At 42.4% G+C, this 24,030-nt stretch overlaps 3 protein-coding genes across 6 annotated transcripts in view; 1 reads left to right on the plus strand and 2 right to left on the minus strand.

Annotated features, from left to right (window-relative positions):
- The window catches only part of LOC118428100 (hyaluronan synthase 2-like), a 15,973-nt gene extending 10,471 nt beyond the window's left edge, over window positions 1–5,502 (plus strand). For all 3 annotated transcript variants that reach the window (XM_035838071.1, XM_035838070.1, XM_035838072.1), the window contains exon 2: window positions 2,820–5,502. In XM_035838071.1, coding sequence (XP_035693964.1) covers window positions 2,820–4,508 — 1,689 coding nt within the window. In that variant the 3' untranslated portion in view covers window positions 4,509–5,502. The remainder of the gene's footprint in view (window positions 1–2,819) is intronic.
- Window positions 5,503–6,707: 1,205 nt separating this feature from the next.
- On the minus strand, window positions 6,708–10,881 carry LOC118427717 (hyaluronan synthase 2-like). Its single transcript, XM_035837631.1, has 2 exons — window positions 10,715–10,881; window positions 6,708–9,567 (listed from the first exon to the last, which is right to left on the minus strand). Exons 1-2 carry the CDS (start codon window positions 10,772–10,774, stop codon window positions 7,165–7,167), a joined length of 2,463 nt encoding a protein of 820 aa, XP_035693524.1. The 5' UTR covers window positions 10,775–10,881; the 3' UTR covers window positions 6,708–7,164.
- A 1,937-nt stretch (window positions 10,882–12,818) lies between these two features.
- LOC118427439 (hyaluronan synthase 2-like) lies at window positions 12,819–23,635 on the minus strand. 2 transcript variants are annotated; one of them, XM_035837239.1, is made up of 2 exons: window positions 23,479–23,635; window positions 12,819–15,879 (listed from the first exon to the last, which is right to left on the minus strand). In XM_035837239.1, exon 2 carries the CDS (start codon window positions 15,877–15,879, stop codon window positions 13,510–13,512), a length of 2,370 nt encoding a protein of 789 aa, XP_035693132.1. In that variant the 5' UTR covers window positions 23,479–23,635; the 3' UTR covers window positions 12,819–13,509. The 2 variants fall into 2 exon arrangements, with proteins under 2 accessions (XP_035693132.1, XP_035693131.1); XM_035837238.1 differs by lacking the exon at window positions 23,479–23,635 and adding an exon at window positions 17,023–17,171.
- Window positions 23,636–24,030: the final 395 nt, after the last annotated feature.

The following is a 24,030-nucleotide window of genomic DNA, read 5'->3' on the forward strand; positions in this document are numbered from 1 at the left end:
TGACATACATACGTTATCCCTTTATGATATCCAAATTTACCTGCCATTGAACCGCCATCACCTGACTGTCATGAATGTCTGTATTAAACAACGGTTCAAACCAACAAAACACAATTACAGTACTATACTTGTATCCCGGCAGCTAACTTACTGTAAAACATGTCGACATATCTAGGGCGAGGAGTACTGACCTAACGGTCGCTCGTCTGCCTCTGAATCCGTGCAACAATCAAGACAAGTTATCCTACATGGAAACTAATACGGGTTATTACAAATTTACAAGATAGCTTAGGTGAAATATTCCTCTGTGACTGATATGCCCCCAGGAGTTATGAATTGATTACAGCGTTACATGTACTCTGATAGGCCAAGGTTTTCACCACAAAAGACTCGACACGCAAAAGTCATCTGAGATATGGACTGGTTGAATGAACGATTTGACGGGTGGTTTTAACCTTTTGTGCCATATCCGGACTCACTAATCGAGAAATATGCCATAAAGTCTAGAGGGAGTTTCTCTAACGTTTATCTGTGATCTGTTTATGGGTCTTCATTCAAGTTGATAGATAGTATACCTTTGAAAATTTATCCCCGGAATAAAATGTTTTGTTATGAATAGCTGTAGGAAGATAAAATGCTATGGGTACCATGATCATAATCAAACACAAACAGCTTTGTTACGACAGAGTTTTAAGCAATATATAATGTAAATATAGACGTTTTGTCATCCTAATGATATTACTTATCAGTTTAAAACTACTAGCTAGCCCCCGATACATAAAGATCTATAGATAGATAGATTTAGATAGATAGATGTACTATTATTAGATAGATAGATAGATATTAAAATACATATAGATTGATATAATGCACCATGCGATTTAGTAAAACGTTATTTCACTCTCATTATCATGTAATAAGGTGCTACTTGTTGTACCGGTATGTTATGCATAATATACTTACAAGTCAAGTGCAGGTTTGTGTACAACGTGTCAATGACCGCAAAGCTTTTTAATATAAAATACTGCGGTCATTGACATGTTGTTTTTCTCTTAATCCCAAAAGAAAACATAAGAAAAACAGACCTATCGTGTAAAACAAGGCTAAAGTGATGTTAATGAGAAAACTGCGCAACTCTGGGACATCACGTCATTCTGTTGTGACAGTTACCATGGCAACCTGTCGCGGGCAACGCCCACACACTTACAATGGCTACAATTCGCTTTGTTTGCTTGGAACACAACCCTTTGGTCCAGACTCTAGGCTATGGCAGCGCTATAAAAGTATTTCTCCCGTGTATAAAAGTGTATCCGGTGTCAATTCTCGGTCCCCCTCGACGCTTTTTTAAAAGCTACATTGCACGCATAAACAAAATAGGTTTGGGTTCAAGGTCAATTGATTTACGAGCATATTGTCAGACAGTCTTTTATCAATCAATATTCTATCAGAAACTGCACTTAAACTACGCATATACATAAAAAAGTGTAGGTTCAAAGTCACTTGATTTACGATCATTTTTCGTACAGTCTTTTATCAATCAATATTCTATCAGAAACTGCACTTAAACTACGTAAAAACATAAAAGGTGTGGGGTTCAAAGTCACTTAATTTACGATCATATTGTTGGACAGTCTTTTATCATTCAGTATTCTATCAGAAATTGCAAAATGAGTATGCATAAAATCGTTGAATATGTTGAGGACGTGTCGACGTATCATACATTTGTATTCCCACCATATAACAAGTCCTTACACAACGATTACACAACTCATGACAGATTTGTGAGGATGTTGACCCTTAGGTGGGTTGTTAGTGATTCTCTGTATTGTCCCGAACTCTGAGTCACAAGTGGCGTAACCAATGGATACGCGGTTCCAGAAAGGTCGCAATGTCTTTGAAACGCTCTGAACAAAACTGTTGTTTGGACAAATTAATCCCCATGACATTTAACCTGGTGGTTTGTCCTGGTTTGGTAGACAAATGTCATGTGTACAGTTCTGTCCCTGTGAGACTTAGTGCGCCAGTAGACGAGAGGGTGGAGAAGGAATTGCACACCCCTCATTCACCATAAAAAAGTCATGTGCAGGTGAGGCAAACAGGTAAATGCCTGTCTGCCTGCTCATCTGTCGAAATTTCGACAGGAGAATCCATACAGTATGACATTTTTTTTCATCAGCTACATTTTCAATGTATTATTTTTCTTAGAAACCTCGACACCACGGATACATACTTAGTATATGTCGTTGGCATAACTTGGAAAATGTTTTTGTCGTTGAAGACCTAGTCTATAAATCAAACGTCATCTGTGTAACTTGGTACATAATTAGGTAGATTAAAAGATAAGTAAATATTGACCTTTCCACAATAATGTTTTTCTTTTTACTTTACTGATACAATAGAGAACGATATCAAACAAAGTTTGTTTTGAGAAGTATATATGTCTGATATTTGTCTGACATTTTATGTAGGACAAGCCCTTAACAGATGTAACTGTAATAGTTTGGAATCATTGTATTTGGGATTTCATTCGACACTAATAACGATTGTCTTCAAGAAGAGACGTCGCCTGAGTGGGTCACATACATCAAGAAGGAATTCCTGGGGGGAAAACTTGACCTATCAGGCGGCGGTTGTGTCTTGTGTGGCAACCGTTAGCAACAGTATAACCCAACGGTCGAGTTCTTACAACTATCTTGTACGTTACCGTGGATAGGCGATCAGGAGGTTAAACATTTGTCAACACAACCGTCACGAATAGTTTCTTGTAGGGACGAGTTGTTCTGAATAGTAATGTTTTGACTTCTTTTGTTCCCATACAGATGAACTGGAAAACCGTTGTTCGCATCACCCTGACCACGCTCTTCGCGCTCTGTCTCTTTGCTGGGATGATCGTCGTGTACGCCATCGGCTTCCAGTTCGTGTTTTCCGGGGACGGTTACCTCTCCTTCGGGCTGTACGGGTCCGTGCTCGCCTTGCATCTCATCATACAGAGCATCTTCGCCTTCCTCGAACACCGGAAGATGAACAGAGATGACTTGCCGCCTCACCAAGAGAAGCCAGTGGCGCTGTGCATAGCAGCGTTTCAAGAAGACCCCGTGCTTCTTAGAAAGTGTTTGGAATCTATTAGAGACATCAAGTATAAGAACCTAAAGGTTGTGTTGGTCATAGATGGCAACTCTGACGACGATATGTACATGCGAGACACGTTTGTGGAAATCATGGGTCCACAGGACACGGATACGTTCGTCTGGAGACACAACTATCACGCCAGGGAGCCACTGCCTAGAGAAATTCCTACTCTAGAAAAGGGCTCAAAGCATTTAGAAGACGTGGTCGCTCCGTCACTTCGGGACAACGGGGCCAAGGTCGTGGAAGACATCATTCTAAACAACAGAAACTCGTGTATCATGCAGAAGTGGGGAGGGAAGCGTGAGGTGATGTACACGGCGTTTAGGGCGCTGGGAGATACCGTAGAGTACGTCCAGGTCTGCGACTCGGACACGATCCTAGAGCCGAACTGTACCGACGAGATGGCGAAGATCCTCGACAATGATCGGACGGTCGGCGCCGTTGGCGGAGATGTCCGAATCTGGAACGAGCGGGACTCGTGGATTTCCTTCCTCAGCAGCCTGCGCTACTGGATGGCCTTCAACATCGAGCGCGCCTGTCAGTCCTACTTCAACGTGGTGAGCTGCATCAGCGGGCCTCTCGGCTTCTACCGCAACGACCTGCTACAAAGCTTTCTAGAAGACTGGTACAACCAGACGTTTCTCGGTCAACACTGCACCTTCGGCGACGACCGCCACCTCACCAACCGCATGTTGAGTATCGGCTACGGCACCAAGTACACGGCGCGATCGCGATGCTACACCGAGACCCCCGTGCAATATCTCCGCTGGCTCAACCAGCAGACCCGCTGGACCAAGTCCTACTTCAGGGAGTGGCTCTACAACGCCATGTGGTTCCACAAGCATCACATATGGATGACGTACGAGTCTATAATCGCTGGACTCTTCCCATTCTTTGTAACTGTAACAGTCATCAGACTATTCTATCGTGGCCGGCTCTGGGACATTCTACTCATTCTCATCACCATACAGACAATAGGGTTGATCAAATCGTTCTACGCGTGTTTCCTACGAAGGTCTCCTACGATGGTATTCATGTCTATCTACTCTATCCTCTACATGACAAGCCTGCTACCGGCTAAGTACTGGGCTATGCTGACTATCAACAAAAGTGGGTGGGGAACTAGTGGGAGAAAGAAGATTGTGACAAACTTTATTCCCCTTGTGCCTCTGATAGCGTGGGCTCTGATTCTAGGTGGAGGTCTCGCGTACACAATCTATTACGACACCTTGGACTACTTTGACTACACGAAACAGATGTACCTCAGTGTCGGGTTCGCATTATACATGGTCTACTGGTTCGTCATGATCGCGCTGTATTCCTGGAGAACTTGTAAATGCGGCTGCTGCCGGGATTCGTACACTGTGGATGAAGTGTGACACAACGTAAGAATATCATTTGACGAACGCCATGTTTTGGTGAAAGATGTTTAATATTTATTGTTTTGAATATTATATATATTTTTATAAAGAACAATCAAGAACACCATTTTTTTAAATGTTGTGAAAGATGTAACAATGCCTTATCATAATTTTAGCCCAAGAGAATTTGTAGTAGTAGAACAAATAGTAAGTGTAGCCTGTTAGTTGTCTCAGGGCAACGGACGCACCTCATGTAGTGCATTTATGTACATGGAGACCAAAATGTGCAAACATATTATGTTACGAGGTAAAGGTAGGCAGAATAGTCCTAAGTGAATTGTTCAATGACTGTTGAGATTATACAGGAAACAAGTCCATGATGTATTTTTGTCGGAGAAGCGAGCTATATTTTGTGTAGGGATGAGTCATAATGGAACATAGTTAAGAGAAGCTCTATTAGTCTGTGCCATGCACAAAAAGCCATGTATTTAGATATTGCTTTACACTGCGAGCACTGAATGGAATACACCTCAAAAGTATGTCTTAAGCATGGTTTTCACAAGAAGGTTTATCCTAAATCTTGTCATATACGTTTGATACAACGTACAGTTTATGAACAGTCATGAAGCTAGGAAAGGAACTGGTCCATAGTGTAGCAAACAGAAAGCATATGTGTCTCCTGAATTGTTTGTGTAACGATAAAGCCTGTCTGTTATGAATTCAACAATGACAATACATGTGGCCTTGGAAATGAATTGAATACACCTCAAAACTATGTCTAAAGCATGTTTTTCACAAGACAGTTTATCCGTAATGGACATCATATACATGTGATACAACGTACAGTTTATGAACATTTTGAAGCTAGGAAATGAACTGGTTCGTACTGTTGCAAACAGAAAGCATAGTTATTACACGTTTCCCGTAGTGTTTGTGTAACGTTCACGCCTGTCTGTTATAAATGCAACAATGACAATACTTGTGGCCTTGGAAATAAAGACACTCAAGAATTCATCAGGTTGTGGTGACAATAGAGTAAAAGAGGAAGTTACCGAAGTAAGTTTTGCGTCCATCAGTACACATATTACACATTTACTTGTTTTGAATATACAAATTCTAAAGAAAATCCTGAAGGGACATGATTTACAATGATTTGTTTTTGCTTTTCTTGTAAATATGTTTAACATAGTGGTGCCTCAATAGAATTATTACCATGTGAATTGTAGGGACCATTCTACATTTGTATAAGGTTTCAAGTGTCCTTGACACGTGACACTGTGTACCAGACTGATCCCTGGAGGGTTTCTTGCAACTTTCAGATCCCTTATTATGGCAGTCCATACGTTACCCGATGGTCGGCGTGCGTGAGCCAGTACTGTGTAACAAGAATTCAGCCCATCGGATAGCTCCTTCGGGCGTCTAATAGTATATTGCACTGTTGCACATTGCATGTAAAACACCTTACAGCATTTCGAAAGGGAAATTGGATCTATTACTAGGTAAACAAACCCCAAAAAAAAACCCTTCGCATTTGTGTAAGATCTTCTTGTTTCATGAAGAACGCTCGAACACATCTATTGGGAAGATTTAAACGAAACATATTCATTGATGACCTGATATTAGGTTGCTGTGTTAATTGAATGTCTTAGATATTATCATTGTTGATTTTAAAATGTAGCATTGTCAAAAACAACGTCAAGTAAGCCTCAAAGTTTAAACCCTTTGCGAGCCTTGTGCACATTCTCCAATCCAGAAAAGACGAAAATTTGACGATTTGAAGGTCGTTTTGGCCACTTTTCTGACTGCGGTCGGGAGCGGTACTGCAGATTGGGCTCTGATAGGGGTTATAGCCACGATTTGTAAAATGTAATGATACACAAGATATTTGGCTTAACGTCGCTGAAACTTTTCCCTTATAAGTCCAGAAGTCCTCACATACATTTTGAAAGACATATTAAGACTTTTGAAAACACTTCTTAACACTTAAAATTAATCACCGTATGATTCACCTGTGTAACTCAGCAACCGACTGTAGAAGCGCCACCTACATCCATGTACACATTGCCTTTAGCATTACGTACTCGTCGTTAAGTTTAAAAATAATACGTTCACTTTATGACTTTGCTATGAACCACATCAAATCCAATATAATATAGATAAGGCTATGCTATGTGACAACATTCTATTTATAAAATAATATAACAGAGGCAGATGAACTAAAGCTGTAATGTTTTATTCAGGATTTCAAAACAGTGCAATTGAAAACTTTTTGCACATTGTGATAAATTAGTTTAAATAAATACTGTACAATAGTGTGTAAAAACAAAACTGTCTTCAAAACATATACATTAGAATGTCGCTCTATAGGATCCAGTCTTAACTTGTCGACGAATTATGACAACTGTTTGTTTTGTTAAAATCTACATTTACTAGATATCACAATACATTTAAAGTCAGGTAGATTGTTAGAAAATAAATTTAAAAAATCTGTACAATTGTAAATAACAAAATAATCTGCTTCACCTAATCTTTAACAAAGATCATGTAGGGTATAACGTTAACGTTAACATGATAGACACAATATTGCATATCTTTTTTGTCTACATCTCCATTTGACCAAATATAAAAATTTCGCCTATTATACTTAGCTTGTATTCAGAGGTTGTGAAAAATTCTATTTAGACAATTTACTGAAGTTATAGCCATGCTCTACATAATCATCTCCATGTTTAATGGTGGGGTGTGTAAGTCTTGGTCTACCCGGTATTTTTGTAACGGGGATGTTGTCTAGTTTGACGGGAGAACTAGCCTTTGTGACCGCGGGCATCTGAGGAAGGGTCGGTGGGATGTTTGTGTCAGAAGCTGGGACAGTAGACACAGGGCTGGACCGCCCGCTAACTTCATCAACCGTGGAGAGGGGTTTGGCTGGTGGGGAGAGGTGCCATCTCTGTTCCTGAGAATCTTTCCTCGTCAAACTAGCTTTACGACCACCGGGGTACACGAATTGCGGCACTCCCGACAACACTCCCTTCTCGTAGTTCGGGGACACGGTAAGTAACGAGAGGCGACGATTGTCACCCTCGGCTAAAGTCGGAAGCTTCGTTGGCGAACTAGCCTTAGGGGATCTGGGAGACTTTGGCTCTACAATGTCCTCTAATTTTGTACCCCATCTTTCAATAGAAGTGCGCCTATTTTGGCTGGATCGACGACGATCAGGATACACGAATTGCGGCACACCTGTTAGAATGCCACTCTCGTAATCTGGGGAAGCCGCGATCAGAGTAGGGCGACGGGTAGACAGGGCACTGAGGTCAAGTGGAGGCGGTATCTTCTTACCACCAGTGTCGTCATCCTGCTTATACGTCTGGTTATCGTAACCCTGAGCTTCAAGATCGTAGCCATCTTTGAATGTCTTAGCCCTGCACTTCCTTACCATAAACAACAGCGCTATGAACAGCCAATACAACAAGTAAACACCTAACCCCACCCCTATGTACGTCAGCCTCAACTGGTTGATTTGTGGGACCTGTATCTGGACTTCTCTGTAGATAGAGAAGGCAATGCCTCCAGCTAAAATCAGAAACCATGCAATAAGAGGGACCAAGGGGATGAAATTTGTCACAATCTTTTTCCTGCCACTAGTTCCCCACCCACTTTTGTTGATGGTTAGTATCGCCCAGTATTTTGTGGGCAGAAGACTGGTCATGTAGAGCATTGAGTACACAGACATAAAGATCATGATGGGGTTCTTACGAAGGATACAAGCATAGATAGACTTGACAAGTCCTACCAGTTGGATGGTGACTAGGATGAGAACAATGTTCCAAACGCCCACGTAGAAGAGGCGAATCACTGTGATGGTCACGAAGAACGGGAAAAGTCCTGTGATGATGGACTCGTAGGTCATCCAGAGATGATGCTTGTGGAACCATTTTGCGTTGTAGAGCCACTCCCTGAAGTAGGACTTGGTCCAGCGGGTCTGCTGGTTGAGCCAGCGGAGATACTGCGCGGGCGTCTCGGTGTAACAGAAGGAGCGGGCCGTGTACTTGGTGCCGTAGCCGAGGCTAAGGATCCGGTTGGTGAGATGCCGGTCGTCGCCGAAGGTGCAGTGTTTGCCCAAGAACTTCTGGTTGTACCATTTCTCGAGGATGCTCTGGAGGAGATCGTTTCGGTAGAAGCCGAGAGGCCCGCTGATGCAGCTCACCACGTTGAAGTAGGACTGACAGGCGCGCTCGATGTTGAAGGCCATCCAGTAGCGCAGACTGCTCATGAAGGAGATGACAGAGTCCGAATGGTTCCAGATGCGGACGTCTCCCCCCACGGCGCCAAGAGAGCGGTCATTGTCCAACACCTGCGCCATCACTGTCGTACACTTCGGGTCTAGGATAGTGTCCGAGTCGCAGACCTGGATATAGTCTACGGTGTTGCCTAGAGCTTTAAACGCCGTGTACATCACCTCTCTCTTCCCTCCCCACTTCTGCATGATACAAGAGTACTTATTGTTCCTGATGACGTCTTGAACCGTTTGCTCACCGGTATCTTTCTGGGAAGAAACCACGACTTTCTGTAGATGCTTGGTGCCATCTTGAAGTAGTTGGGGTACGTACTCTGGTAGTTTTTCCTTGGCGTGAAAATTGTGTCTCCAGACGAAAGTGTCCGAGTTCTCAGCGCCGAACACATCGACGAACTGGTCACGCATGTACATGTCGTCGTCAGAGTTGCCGTCTATGACGAGTACCACCTTCAAGTTTTCGTACTGTATGTCTCTGATGGACTCGAGGCATTTCTGTAGGAGGATCGGGTCCTCTTGATACGCAGCGATCATCAGTGCTACGGATTTGTTCTGGCAGGGAGGAAAGTCGTCTGCTCGCTTCATCACGCGGTGTTCGAGGTAGGCGAAGATGCTCTGTATGATGAGATGCAAGGCGACGATGGCTCCGTACAGCCCGAAAGAGATGTAGCGGTCGTTGTTGTGGAGGAACTGGAACCCCCAGGCGTAGACCGCTACCATCCCGGCAAACAGCGCCACGGCAAACAGCGTGGTGAAGACGATACGGAGGACTTTTCTGCACTTCATCTGAAGTGGAATATCGGGAAGTGGAATTAAAAAAAAGGTCCTTGCATAGTTGACTGAAAATAAAGTTTCTTAAGCTAACGTATTCTGTCTGGGAAAATTTGAAGTTTGGCATGTAAACAAATTGCTCGTAAAACAGATTTGACTACCCCTACCGTTGATATTAAAGTTAGAGCTAACATGCCCCCAATTTTTCCGCAACCAAGAAAATGATAGTAACAATCAAACAAATGACACAGGCCAAGGAAACTATATGTTACATACAGCTGTGTCCAAAACAAGCATGTGAATATATGTTATTCCCATGCACTGAGCACTATAACTTTCTCCAAAGATTGCCATGCATGTACAAAACTAACCAATAGAACAGGTACTTCTGCTTCGCTACGCTCGAAAAGTATAGAGACAGGCGAGTTAATTGAGCAAATGTGTCACTTGGATGGGCATGATGTGTACATGATTGAACCGCCTTGGGCTGGCAAATTACGGTCCTTGAAACGGAATCCAAGGGTCAGAAGAGGTCGCCTTTTTGATTGTCTGTGTCACATCAACTGTTTCAAATCTCAAAAACGTGAGAAAGTCCAGGTGAAAGTATTCGCTTTTACTGCAGATCAATTTTTTAGCATTTTTGACTATTAAGATTAGGATTTCTACGTACATAGACACGGAATGACACATTGGATAGGAGTCAAAATGCTCTGAAGCGTTCTGATTGTTGACTCACTGTAATAACGTAAGTGAAATCAGTGGCAGAATTAAAAATGGACAGTTCAATTTAGTTTCCAACTGTTATTCAACATGTTAACATCATCACATAAACTTTCTGACAGCCCCTTTGGTTTCTCGCCCCACAAATATTGTACTTTTTCCACTTTTGTCATATGAATAGAGGCTCGGTGTGGAATTACCTAACTCTGGTACTATCAAAAAACAAAATATCCTTAAATTCTTCATCGCTACGTACGTTTTCCTCTGACATAGACTTACCTTAACTTTTGAAACATGATTTCATGAAAACCTCCTTCATTTCATTGATTGTTTGCCCGAGAAAATTATCAAACACACAGTCACATAAGTGTGACAAAAATGTCCAAACACAAACAACAAAGTTAGAGACACCCTTATCTAATATAGATAGCTTTCATCTTACCTTTTTTCTTTCAGGAGCGGGTTCCTGTGCGGGCCTACTGGTGGTAGATTTGGCGTGCATTTCGGAACACCGGGAACTTTCCTTGCGAATATTGTTCTCTTTCTGACGCTTCTCTCTCTGTCCCTCGTTGTGAAATTTGAGAGGCACCACCTCTGCCACCTCTATTTATACCGTGTCAAGCAATTTCCCTGTGATTATACCAGTACGTATGAAGACTACATCATTGCGAAGTCAGATAATTCTCTACGTAGTCACTTCTGAGCTGCTGTGACGTCAGGAGGGCGGAGTCAACCAGCTTGAACCAGTTTCTGACTTTCGCGCACGCGCACGGGGCACATCCTGTCTACGCACTCCACAGGTGTGAATCTTCCGGTTGACGATATTCCGTTGTCAAAAGCGTCCCTTTGAATAACGTCAAAGTCATTTAAGGGATACACCTACATTAACATGTACAGGCTTGCCATTGTCTAAACGAAAGAAATGCACAGTGAGTCATCTAGTATATATTTCTTACTGTCATTGACAAATTCTTATGATTCCGGCCTTTTGTCTTTAATAATGACACTGATAAAAGTTATGCGTGCGCGTTCTTTTTCTCTTATTTAAGGTGTGTGGTGAAATTCATGATATCGTGCCTGCATCTGCAATTTTGACACCTACACAACGCAATCTGTAGTGCTTTTGTATGATTCATTTCTAATGTTTAAAACTCTTACGTATTTCAGCACAAAGATTATCAAAGTAACCTTGACATATCTGCCTATACGGTGTATCTAGGAGTCCAACGACCAGTACAATCATTTGTTATAACAAGCTTCTATCTATTTGATTATTTGACCATTTCTTTTATAAAGGTCTGAAGCCCTTAACAGGGCGCGTCTTTTACTTTTTTGATCTGGGGATACGTGCAATGATCTTTTGCAAAGACACCTGTATTTGGACTGAAGACGTTTCTGTACTTTGAAATTCGTACTTATGTTCACTATAAGTGTTAAGGTTTTTTAGGTTTAAGTCTCACTGAATGTAAACGTATTGTTCAAAGAATTATCGCTGCCAACTTTAAGTCAAGTGACCAGCATAAAGAAAACAAGAGTGGCATTTTACTCAGTAATCCTTAAAACTTAGGGCAGGGACTTAATCATTTGACAAAGTACATCCTTAGCTTAGGGAGTGGCCATATACATTCACCTTAGCCACATACATGACTTCATGTACAGAAACGACGCGGGTTGTGGCCTTGGTACACGGTACGGCAGAGTAACTCATTTAAGCCCACACGTAACCGACCATTGTGTGTTGAGGACAGTAACACGGGGACCCGCACGTTACGGTGCGCTCATCTAAACAAACCCCTAAGGTGATTTACCCTATGACGACAGGGACAACTAGAAACGCGCAGGTGTCAAGGACCTTTGTGTTTGGGAGCGGTCACGCGAGTGCATATATGCAAGTCCGTATGAGCTGCGCAAACTATTTTCGTTAAGTTAACATTTGCTTGGAAGAAGTTGTATTTTACTTTGACTTTTTACTATGAAGTCGAAGTAAGACTTTCACTATGAAGCCTGAGTAAGTCACTTATCCATGTTGGGACAGTAACACAGGGACCCGCACATTCTGATGCGCTCATCTAAACACACCCCTGAGGTGGTTGATCCTATGACGACAGGGACAGGTAGACACACTCAGGTGTCAATGACCTCTTTTTGTTTACAACTTTCTAAAGCGTCATTGTTGTCTCACAAATACGTAATTGTATTCAAACCTACAATTTCCTGTTTTGGTGTGTTTACAAGGTTTTTGATTCGAGCTATGGATTAGAAATCGAAAAATCCATGTAGGTTTTATAAAACGCTGTGTGAAAATATGTGGTTTTAATTTAGGCTTATTTTGAAATAACGAAAGAGTCAATTTGAACGAACAATTCTGGTTATAACTTTCAAGCCCGTTTAGATTGTTTCTACTATACGAGGTTGAATATAGGTACAACTAACATGTACAAAACGGGTTTGGGCGTGGTCCCCACTTCCGGGATCCGCCCAACACACATTCTTTTGGACGTTATCATACCAAGAATTAACAAAGTAAAAAAAGCATGAGCCATATCTCTGCAATACAAAATATCGTTGTTGTATTGAAAATTCCTTGACCAACAAAGTCAAGTCATTCTTGACAAATAACTTAGATAAAAATGATAAATAACATTGGTTTGTACAATGTTTAGATATTCATGTACAACTGTGCAATATCATATCTTAGGTGAAACATTTCAAATATCCTTTTCTAAGTTAATCATAACAGCAGAAGTGTTGTAAATACACTTAGGGTCGATTTAACGTATGTTATCTGTTAGTCGGTGACAGTAGATCTATCTTACAATTGCTATGGTATAAAATCAATAAAGCTATCCGAAGAATGTGTAGAATTAAATGCTACACATTCTTCGGATAGCTTTAAAGGCTTTAAAGATCGTCTTTTCCTGAGTAAAACATGCTTTTGACCTTATATAAAATGACAACAGTATAAAAATAGAGGTAGCTATGTTTCTTCGTGGTTAGACATGTAAAAACAAGTATTAATCGTGAATCGCAAAAATACTCAATAAGTCATAAAGTATAAGAACATATCAGATACGTACGCGTAACACAATTTGTAAGTGTTTGAGTCTATTGTTACAATCAATTGATTGTCATGTATTTCTCCTATGGCTCTATCGTGTATTTACAATTAGCCCTTGGATATAAACTTTCACATCAACATATTACCTTATTGTATTACCCATTCATTTCTATTTTACTTCACTGTTTAAACTGGTACCCATGCTCTACATAGTTTGTGTCATGTACAATACTGGGGTTTGATTGGTGGGCCCTGCCGGGTATCGAAGTAACTCGGTTCAACTGATCCCCCTCCTGTTCTGTTCTATCCCATCTTTCCTCTGAAGTAGCCACGACACCTTGCTTTTTGCTAGACCTAAAGGAAAACCTTCCCGCACCTGTTAAAACATCGTGCTCGTAGTCTGGGGACGAGGCTACTACTGGCACGTTACTTGGTGGGGCCGAGGCTACAACTGGAGGGTTGTTTGAGGGTTGGACCACTACTTCGCTCAGGGTGGGGAGGGGGGCTGGGGAGGTTGGAGATGTAGGGGACTTGGGAGATTTGAGGACAGAGGGTTCGGCTCGTGACTCCCACCGCTCTATCGAGGTTCTACGTTTCAGGCTAGCCTTGCGAGTTTGTTTCGTGTCGGGATAGACGAACTGTGGCACGCCCGTGAGAACCCCGCTCTCGTAGTCCGGAGAGACCGGTACAAGGGACGGGCGACGTGTCGGGCTGAAGACCGAAATCTCCCGCAGGTCCAAGGCCGGAGGCGACGTCTTGTTGTACAGAGGAACGTTATCGTACAACATAAAGACTGATCGCCTGTTAGGAGTGTAGTTCTGAGACACTGCGGAAGATTTGGCGGCTTCAATTTCCTTCTGTTCGAAGTCGTACCCATTACGAAGGCGGCTAAACTTACAATGCCTCCATGTGAAGAAGATAAAAATGAGCAGCCAATAGAAGGCATAGATACCCAGCCCTATACCGATATACATGAGCCTGGAGATATCTACTCCATTCCTGTGCCTTTCTACTTCAAGATATAGAGAATACCCAAACCCACTGCCTAGAATCAGAAACCATGCAATAAGTGGGACCAAGGGGATGAAGTTTGTGACTATCTTCTTCCTACCACTAGTGCCCCACCCGTTCTTATTGATGGTAAGGATAGCCCAATACTTAGCCGGGAGTAGACTAGTCATGTAGAGCATGGAGTATACAGACATGAAGATCATGATTGGGTTCCTACGGAGGATACAAGCGTAAAGGGCTTTGACAAGTCCTACCAGTTGGATGGTAAGGAGGATGAGAACAATGTTCCACAGTCCGGTGTAGAAGAGTCGGATGACAGTGACTGTTACGAAGAACGGGAAGAGTCCAGCAATGATGGATTCATACGTCATCCACAGGTGATGCTTGTGGAACCACATGGCGTTGTAGAGCCACTCCCTGAAGTAAGACTTGGTCCAGCGGGTCTGCTGGTTGAGCCAGCGGAGGTACTGGGCGGGCGTCTCGGTGTAACAGAAGGAGCGGGCCGTGTACTTGGTGCCGTAGCCGATGCTCAGCATGCGGTTTGTTAGATGCCGGTCGTCGCCGAAGGTGCAGTGCTTGCCGAGGAAGGTTTGGTTGTACCAGTCTTCTAGGAAACTCTGGAGAAGATCGTTTCGGTAGAAGCCGAGAGGCCCGCTGATGCAGCTCACCACGTTGAAGTAGGACTGACAGGCGCGCTCGATGTTGAAGGCCATCCAGTAGCGCAGACCGCTAAGGAAGGAGATCCAGGAGTCGGAGTGGTTCCAGATGCGGACGTCCCCGCCGACAGCCCCGACCGAACGGTCGTTGTCCAACACCTTCGCCATCACTGTCGTGCACTGCGCGTCTAGAATCGTGTCCGAGTCGCAGACTTGGATGTAGTCTACAGTATCTCCCAGCGCCCTAAACGCCGTGTACATCACCTCACGCTTCCCTCCCCACTTCTGCATGATACACGAGTATCTATTGTTCCGTATAATGTCCTGTACGAGTTGACCACCGTTGTCTCGTTGCGACGGGACCGTCAGCTTTTCTAGGTGCTTGGCGCCAAACTGCAGCCCGGGGACGTTCTCGGGGAGCGGCTCGGTGTGGTGGTAGTTGTGCCTCCAGACGAACGTGTCCGAGTTCTCGGCGCCAAACACATCGACGAACTGATCACGCATGTACATGTCATCATCAGAGTTCCCGTCTATCACCATGATAACTTTTAAGTTCTCATAGTCAATATCGCGAACGGACTCCAAACACTTCTGTAGCAAGACAGGGTCTTCTTGATACGCTGCGATCATCAAGGCCACGGATTTGCCCTGACAAGGCGGAAAGTTGGAGGAACGCTTCATCTTAAGATGTTCGAGGAAGGCGAAGACGCTCTGTATGATGAGATGGATGGCCAAGACGGCGCCATACAGCCCAAAGGACAGGTAGTTGTCCGGAGTGGAGACGAACTGGAAGCCGTAGGAGTACACGGCGATCATCCCCGCCAGAATGGCCACGGCGAACAGCCAGGTGAACACCATACGGAGTACCGTGGTGCACTTCATCTGGGGGGAAAGAAAACATTTGTCAAATCCATCCACCAACTTCTCTTTATTTGTTTGTTTGTTTGTTTGTTTAGGAAACTGAAGTGTTAGGGCACGTGCCGAAAATGAATAGGCAGAGCAAATATGAATTATGAAAGGGGCGCCGACAGAATTATGACAAAATTATTTGCCAGCGAAGTCAGTGTAAAGTAGTGCATTTAAAGTGACATAAAACTAGACAAATAAATAGCTTACACACATAGTCACACACAGTATAGTCACCGCATGGGTTCTCGTGCTAAAACGACAGTGTCTAGCAATTAACCCAGAATCGGGCCAATTGTGGTTACGAAATGACATGGCGTTTCAAAGTACGGGTATCATATCGGGAGAGGGTACTAGTATGATCTATTGTGCTAACTTCTAGTTTCCCAAATAACGTTGACATTGTTTAGCTGAAGTCCAGTTCAAGTTAGGAAAACTACTAAACAAATTACGCAACAAAAGGTCCCAAACTGAGATCATAGCAACAAGTATCACAGAAGCATGTAAATACGCCCCTCCTAGTATTACAAAATGGTAGTACATGAAACGGAAGGGAAGGGTAAACAACTACATGATTGTGTGCCTAACAACCAGGTAAAACAACACACTTGACAGGTAGACCTAGGCGTTTCCCGTCTACCTGTCGCAGACACTCTTCAAACAAATCCCCACGTAAAATCACTGCTATGAAACACTGCTCAATCACCGATAGTTCGTCAGTTCTGCCAACATAAGCTTCCTCTCTATATCTGGGTCACTTTTTCCCTGTGGACATATTTCACACATTTCTGTCACAATTACTCACTGCTACTCATGTAAAAAGTGGCTCCGGAAAAGGTGACGGTGAAATTAAGTAGAGGAAAAATGTTTCTTTGACCATCGATGTAGAAAATCGTGCAGACGTGAAATGATGTAGAATAATTTGAAAGAAACTTTGAAAAGAAACAAGGTTGTCCCATCGACTAGAAAATCCGAATCTGGGTTAGAACAGGGCTGTGTTGACAAGGACATTTCACTGTGGGGTAAAAGCCGTCCAAAGCGAGTGAAATAAAGACAAATACACTTCCCTAGGGTGGTAACCAACGCATTACCCCCTTCAATGAATAGTAATTTTCTTACCGTGATTTTTGTAGAAAGGGGATCCTAAAATCACTTTTCCGATGAAATAACTGAACTTTTTCACAAAGTATTGAAGATATCTTCCAACCGACTACGATGTCTTTCCTCTCAGCTTGCTAGCGGGAGCACTGAGGGGGCTGTTAACTTTCCGAACTTTTATAGACTTACAAACAATGGAACGCGGAATTCCAGAATGCTGTGGTGACGTCAGTTCCAAGAAGCTGTGATGTCTGTACCATGGTGCGTATGGGCGGGGCCACGCCAGTTACGCACGAACGGTATCACCTGAGGTATGTCATACTACCTGTGCGGCAGGTGTGACTCAGGTGATGACACTTCCGTGGACACCCTTGTTCTTACCGAAAGGACAGAGATGCCCATTATTATAGAGTAAGGCCACAGCAAGCAAATCTTATGGATGACATCACACGCTCATTAATTTTCGCCTGATTTCGGAAAAAAAAGCAAGATATTTTTTTCTCTTCAGGGATAGTCAGATAGAGCAAAATAGGCAAATAGGTGTTATAGCTTAATAATTATACTTGTAGAAGTGACACTATGGAGTTAGTCATGACTGTAGTTGTAGAAGTGAAACTTGGATAGTTGTAAAAGTGCCACCAAAGTAATTTGGAAGCTATGAATGTAGTTGCCAGCTTGGCAAGTATACCGCACTAGTATCACTTTACTACACTAGTTCACTTCTTTAATACAGGAATGATGCCTTGATAGTTGTGATGCCACGTTTCGGCACATCAAATCGTGTTACGACGTTTATGGTGTCTATTTTTAAAATCTTGTTTTTTTACCCATCTTCTGTTCTTTTCGCCCTATCTCATTATTTTTGCACTCTGCATGGGGTGTCATCCATAAAGTTTACTTGCTATGGCCTAATGTTATAAAACAGGTTTATGCAGCTTCTAGAGCTAGACCTGTATCACAATTTGAGTTCATAATGTATAATTTTGAACTGAGTAATGCTACAACCAAATACTAGTAAACGGTATAGGTGATCCAATAGTATTTTTGAGACTATGGGGGCGGTGGGTTGTTTGTTATTTACTGTGTCTAGGATACGGTATTTGGAGGCGGAGCCCACCCCTCCCCCCCCCCCACCCCCTCCTTCAATCGTCTTTTATAAAATTTTACACCTGGGTTGGGTGAGGAATGTCGCGTGAACCAATAATCAATACACTTTTCATACCGCTTATAGAGGTATTATTTCATTATTCTGGAATTACAATACTACAAGTTAATGAATTATATATATCTCCTTCTGAATTAGTATTCTTTTATAAATTTCCGTTTTCCTAGATTTCATGTGTTTTCCAAAATAGATATTTTATGGGTGCAACGTCAACCGCGTATAGTTTGTACAGGGGTGGGCTGAAATTTGACTGACTTGCGTCCATTTGATATGCAATGACTAGAATAGTTATGTTGGTGAATTGTCTCTATTTAAGATCAAGAAGAAGAATTCATTTGTTTACCTCAAGAACTTATTTCGTAACATGTACATGTACATGTATCTGAAATGACAAGGAGAGGTTTGACAAACTTCGTAACATAGACACCTTTAGTTGGGTCTTTGTTATTCTAATAGTCTTATCATGCTACGAATGTATCCTGCATCTGCTGGGGCCGTCTTACACGTTGCATACAGTTGCCCATATGTAGGACTAAGTGCTCCAGTGGACGAGAGGGTGGAGAAGGAAGTGCACACACCTCCTTCACCTTAAAAAGTGACGTGCGGGTCAGCCTTACACCCACCCTGTCTGCCTACCATTGTCTTCTTGTCTTCCGAGACAAACGGATGCCAACAACAACGAATGGATCAAAAACGTTCTTAGAAAATTAAAGTCACACACAAAAGACGCACAAAACTGACTAGAAATCCTTGGTAAGCTCTGGCAATTCATGCGCCATATATCTGCCTATTCAGTAGATACATCGCATATAACGAGTTGCATTGTTGTTAATAGGGTGCAGTTTCCTGGCATACTTTTGATGTGGGGAAACTTTGCGGGGAGTTATATTCCAATTTGACTAAAGTAACCGTGTAGCTTGGTTATCGAAACGAAAAAAATACTTTTTTCGGCAGCGACCTTTGCCTAAACAAAACAAAATACCAACGCCGACTTGTTAGTATATACTAAATTTAATGCGTACATACGTACACTAGGTCGTGCCCAAAGAACGGAATTATTAGATTTAATTGTCACGTCGTGATTCTATAAACAACTTTTCACCATTGTTCGGTGACAGGTACGGAAAGGTGTGCCATGGATACGGTCAGATTAAGATGTTATCACACAGGTGTGGCTACGGTCAAGGAAGAGAGTGTCCTCGTACCAACGTCACAGTTCTAAAATAGAACAGCTATTTAAACAGTGGCCCTAGGAAGGCAGTGCACACTTGTGTGTATGTGGTCAGAGCAGGTAGCTACGATAGCCATGGTCAAGGAAGGAAGTTTCCTCGTACCAACGTCACAGTTCTAAAATAGAACAGCTATTTAAACAGTGGCACTAGGAAGAAACTCTGCACAGTTGTGTCTATGTGGCTAGACTAAGGAGTTACGATAGCCATCTCGACGCCTTGAAGTCTCCTTGAAACACTACTTAGAGCAATCTTCTTTGTAAACACAGAGCAGTTCTAGATACTTTATGCCATGTCGTGATTCGATAGACAGTTGATCAGTGACAGGTACGGAGGGATGTGCCATGAGTACGGCCATATATTTTTTGCCATGGGTACGGCCATATCTAACTATGATCCCACAGGTGTGGCCATGTTCAAGGAAGAAAGTGACCTCATACCAACGTCACAGTTCTAAAATAGAACGGCTATTTAAACAGTGGCACTAGGAAGGCAGTGCACACTTGTGTCTATGTGGTCAGCACAAGAAGTTACTATAGCCATCTGGACGCCTTGAAAAACTTCTTGAAGGAACTTCTACGTAAACACACAGAGAGACAGTAGATGCTACAGACTAGAACATCGTTTACAGCTAGGAATATCAAAATGTTTTTGTACGTTTCTTCCCGCATATGGCGTTTAGTGTAGTAGATATGCAAGTAATGGGCTAACTACCCTGGAAAATATTTTAGGACAAGAAAAGTCCAATATGAAAGATCCAAAACTCGATATAGTCTTAGGGAAAAATCAGTGTTAAGTAAGTATTAGGTAAGGAACGTGTAATTTCGTTGTTTTCATACTTGTTGAGTACCCTTGGGCCTAAATCGAGGGACATATTATGTCATTAATTCCGGCTATAATTAAGTACGCGGGCACTTGATTGTTATGACGTGAGACAATACAGCATTTACGTCAATGATAAATTGCATCATCAACATATCAGATATAGTACTTATAAAAACTTTGTCCAATCGATATGCAGTTCTAATCATAGTTCAGAAATGTCATTAAACCTGCCAGTAGGACGCCGTAAGCCGCCCCCCTCCCCCATTATCACTGGACGACGATCTTTGAGCGACCGTATTGCAACCAAAGTTATAATTATGTGACATTTGGTTTCGTAAGTGGTTACGGTGCAAAATGTAGAATAAAAGATAACAAACTTTATAACAGAGCAAAACACACAAGGGAAGGGAAACACAAGATGCAGTGATACCGACAGATGTTTGTAATGTCTAGTGGTGAAAGCCGAAAGATTTGAAGGGGAAGTACTTGTCTGAATTCTGCGCTGTGCTCGGTGCGTATACGTCTTTAGGGATTTTGGATTTAAGCTAGGATGTCCGACCGCAAGTGTGGTAACTTTTTTTTTCAGAATTGCATGTTTAAAGCTACTTGTTGTAAATGTGTACATGAGGGTTTGGCTACCGCACCTTTAACTGTTCTGCTACAATTCATGATAAATGGAAATACTGCAGTCCTATGGCATACCTTTCCGACACAAGCAACTAACGTTACACCCATTGCCAATACATCAGTTTGCGCCAAGACACCACACCTTAAAGTCAACGAAACGCACAAAAAAGTCAAAATCCGGGCTTCAGCTGTTAATTCCAAACCTAAAAAGCGAGTACACATACACCCACTGACACACACAGAGACAATACAGAAAATGGCCCGTTTTATACAAAAAAAATCAAGCCAATGAGACAGTGAAACATTGCTAAAAGTATGTCCTTTCATTACGCAAAGTTAAAACACAACTAACATCAGGAAATGCCTGTGAAACACCAAACTTTACGGCCAGCAGTTACATAGACATATTCCATTGGACAGTCAAACTGCAATCTGCTTGATTTTTGCCCCGGGCCCATACAATTAGGAATCTTTACGTTTTGCATTTTCTGACGTAAACACTATCGGGACTTGCGTATGTGCCATACAGTAATTATCTTCAAGCAAATGGTGAGATAATTTTTGAGAAAGCCATCACAATGTTGGTTGTTTAGGAGAAAAAAGATCCCAGAATAAAACATGTTTTAAACTTTTACTCGGAAACTAGCGACATAGCATTAACGAGTTTGGACTACCCTATACTGCGCCCATCTGGTCTACGCGTTAGTGGTGTATGAGTAAGCCACAGACTACAGAGAACAGTCATTACAGACAGACAGTGCTACTGCCCTACGGCGATGTCCCGTCAACTGCCATCCATCAATGGGCCCCAGTGTTTCCGTGACAATGTAAAACGTTTGGTTGTGGCGGCGAGTTGTTACATTGTGCGCAGTGTTACCACCGAGTAAGGTATACATGTGGGGTTATGGATAAGCTAAAAACCCTTGGTTGAGTGAAGAGCTAGATTTTTTAGTGTTTAACGTATATTAACGTTACAATATCATGCTATTAACTCGGAAATTTTAAACGATGGGGGCACAATCAATCTCCAAGCGGATCCTACGGTGCCATAAGATAGTATCAAAGCTGGCTAAGGCCTGGGAGTATTGCCGGCTTAAGTCAGGCGGGCTCCGGTAGCATACCACTCCTAGGCCGGCTTCACTCCTCTGCCAGCTTTTGATACTATCTTATACTACCGTAGGATCTGCTTGGAAAATAGGCACAATGTCTAACTTTGAATTTTGAAAATCCCAATCCAATTCAATAATCCATTGCCCCATTACAAAACGCTACAGAACGCCACACACAAAAATTAATTTTCATTGAAGAAATCGACGTTCTAGCTTATAATTGTTTTGAAACATACCAAGGCTTATTTTTAAGAACAGCCAGCTGAGGCGTGCATAGCGCACAAGAAGAGCGCTTGCGCAACAAGCTTCAGGCTATGACCCTATTGACCTAAGTCCTGTCACATGTACAAGATTGCTGAGAGAGATAACCAGGTTGAGTTGTACAGAAGGGCTAGTTCACTTTACATGTTTCACGCTTTCACCTAAAACCGTATGTTTGATACACGTACAAAGTGTTTTAGGAAGACCACTTAGAGATAAACGTGATCGTCAATAAAACTGATCTATGTAGTATGTGGACAGACAATCACTATATAGACAGGATTCATAATTAACGCTTTGGTCCCAGGGAAAATCATCGAATGGGGAGACAAACAAGTGGTCGTATTGGCCAGAATGGTCTTCTTGTAGAGGTGGTCACTTGTACAAGTCTGACTGTATGATATCGAGAAGTAATTAACTTGAAAAAAAAAAGCAGCTCAGATAAGACAAATAATTCTCAATTCTCATTGCGAATTTTTGGCTACCCGCTTCTAAAAAAATCATTCATTTTCCAGCTACTTTGATAGAGACCGCACTTAAATTATTAAACTTCGCTCTTATTAGGTTATGGATAATTAAAAAAAAAGTAGGAAACCTGATCGCAATATACTGTATGTTTGAGTAAATTCGTGACCGCATCTAGGCAATTTGAACAGCTTAAAACTAGCTTAAGAAGAACACGGTAGGGCCGGGAACAAACCTACACTATGGTTCCAATAGCTATCTACCACTCAAAATGCACGACCATAGCATGTTCATAACACGATATATCAAAACCGTACGTTAAGCTGCCATATCGCCGAAATCCGCTATGGAGCTTTTCCCGACCCCTGCCCAAGTAACAAATATCAAGTAGTACAAGGATCCATCCACGACTTCCTGTGGTATAATGTCGACAAACACAAAGACAGACGCATACACAGACAAGGACCGAAAAAACATAACGTTAACCTTCTTTATGGAGAAAAAGAACGACACTTATCCATGGTGGGGAAGGAGAACACATGATGCAAGGATCGCGATCGGCATGAGACGTTTGTAATGTCTAGCGGTCAAAGTCTTAAGATTATTAGGGGAAGTGCTTGTCTAGAATTTAAGAATTCAAAAAGAGAAATAACGGTACGCATGGCTCAAATCCACGACAGTACGTTACAGTTGGCTGAAAACCCACCGTATGACCCGGCATGATACTACAACTTGTTTCCAACCCCCTACTTTAAACCTCGCCGAAAATTAACAAAAGGGGAGAAAAACTTCTTACCTTTCTAAATTGCAGTTTCCGCAAGTTAAGTCAGAAGCCCTCCTACTGCGTATAGTAGTTTTTCCTGATACTATATGAAGTTACTTTCTATTAAACTAGTGCGAGCCAGCCAACTAGCGGTATGAACTAACCGGCTACGATGTGCCGAGTGAGGGTAACCCGCCTTAGTCAGACTTTTATACTTCTGGGCAAGTTTTGTCGGGGAGAAAATGTTTCCAAGATGAGTGTACATTGTTTAAGGCAACATGTGTATCACTAGGCGGGCCCACGCATTTGTATACCGTTATAATACGTAACTTCCTTCGCAGAAGGCGATACAAAAAAGCTGTTGATAGTCAGTTGTGTATGTAAGCATACCGGTATTGCAGGTGTCAGGTGTCGCTTCTGACGTATGAGTCATGTTAACCTGGAATAACCTTGGATTCCACAGTCCATATAAGGGTGGTGCTATTGTTTAGGGAATGTGCTAACTGACATCCGCACTGTTGCCGCGTTCTACAACACTCACGTGTTTTGGCTCTCTGTGAAGCCCAGAAGGCCATAGGTATGCAT

The sequence above is a fragment of the Branchiostoma floridae genome, chromosome 12, assembly GCF_000003815.2.
Source record: "Branchiostoma floridae strain S238N-H82 chromosome 12, Bfl_VNyyK, whole genome shotgun sequence".
Lineage (NCBI taxonomy): Eukaryota > Metazoa > Chordata > Leptocardii > Amphioxiformes > Branchiostomatidae > Branchiostoma > Branchiostoma floridae.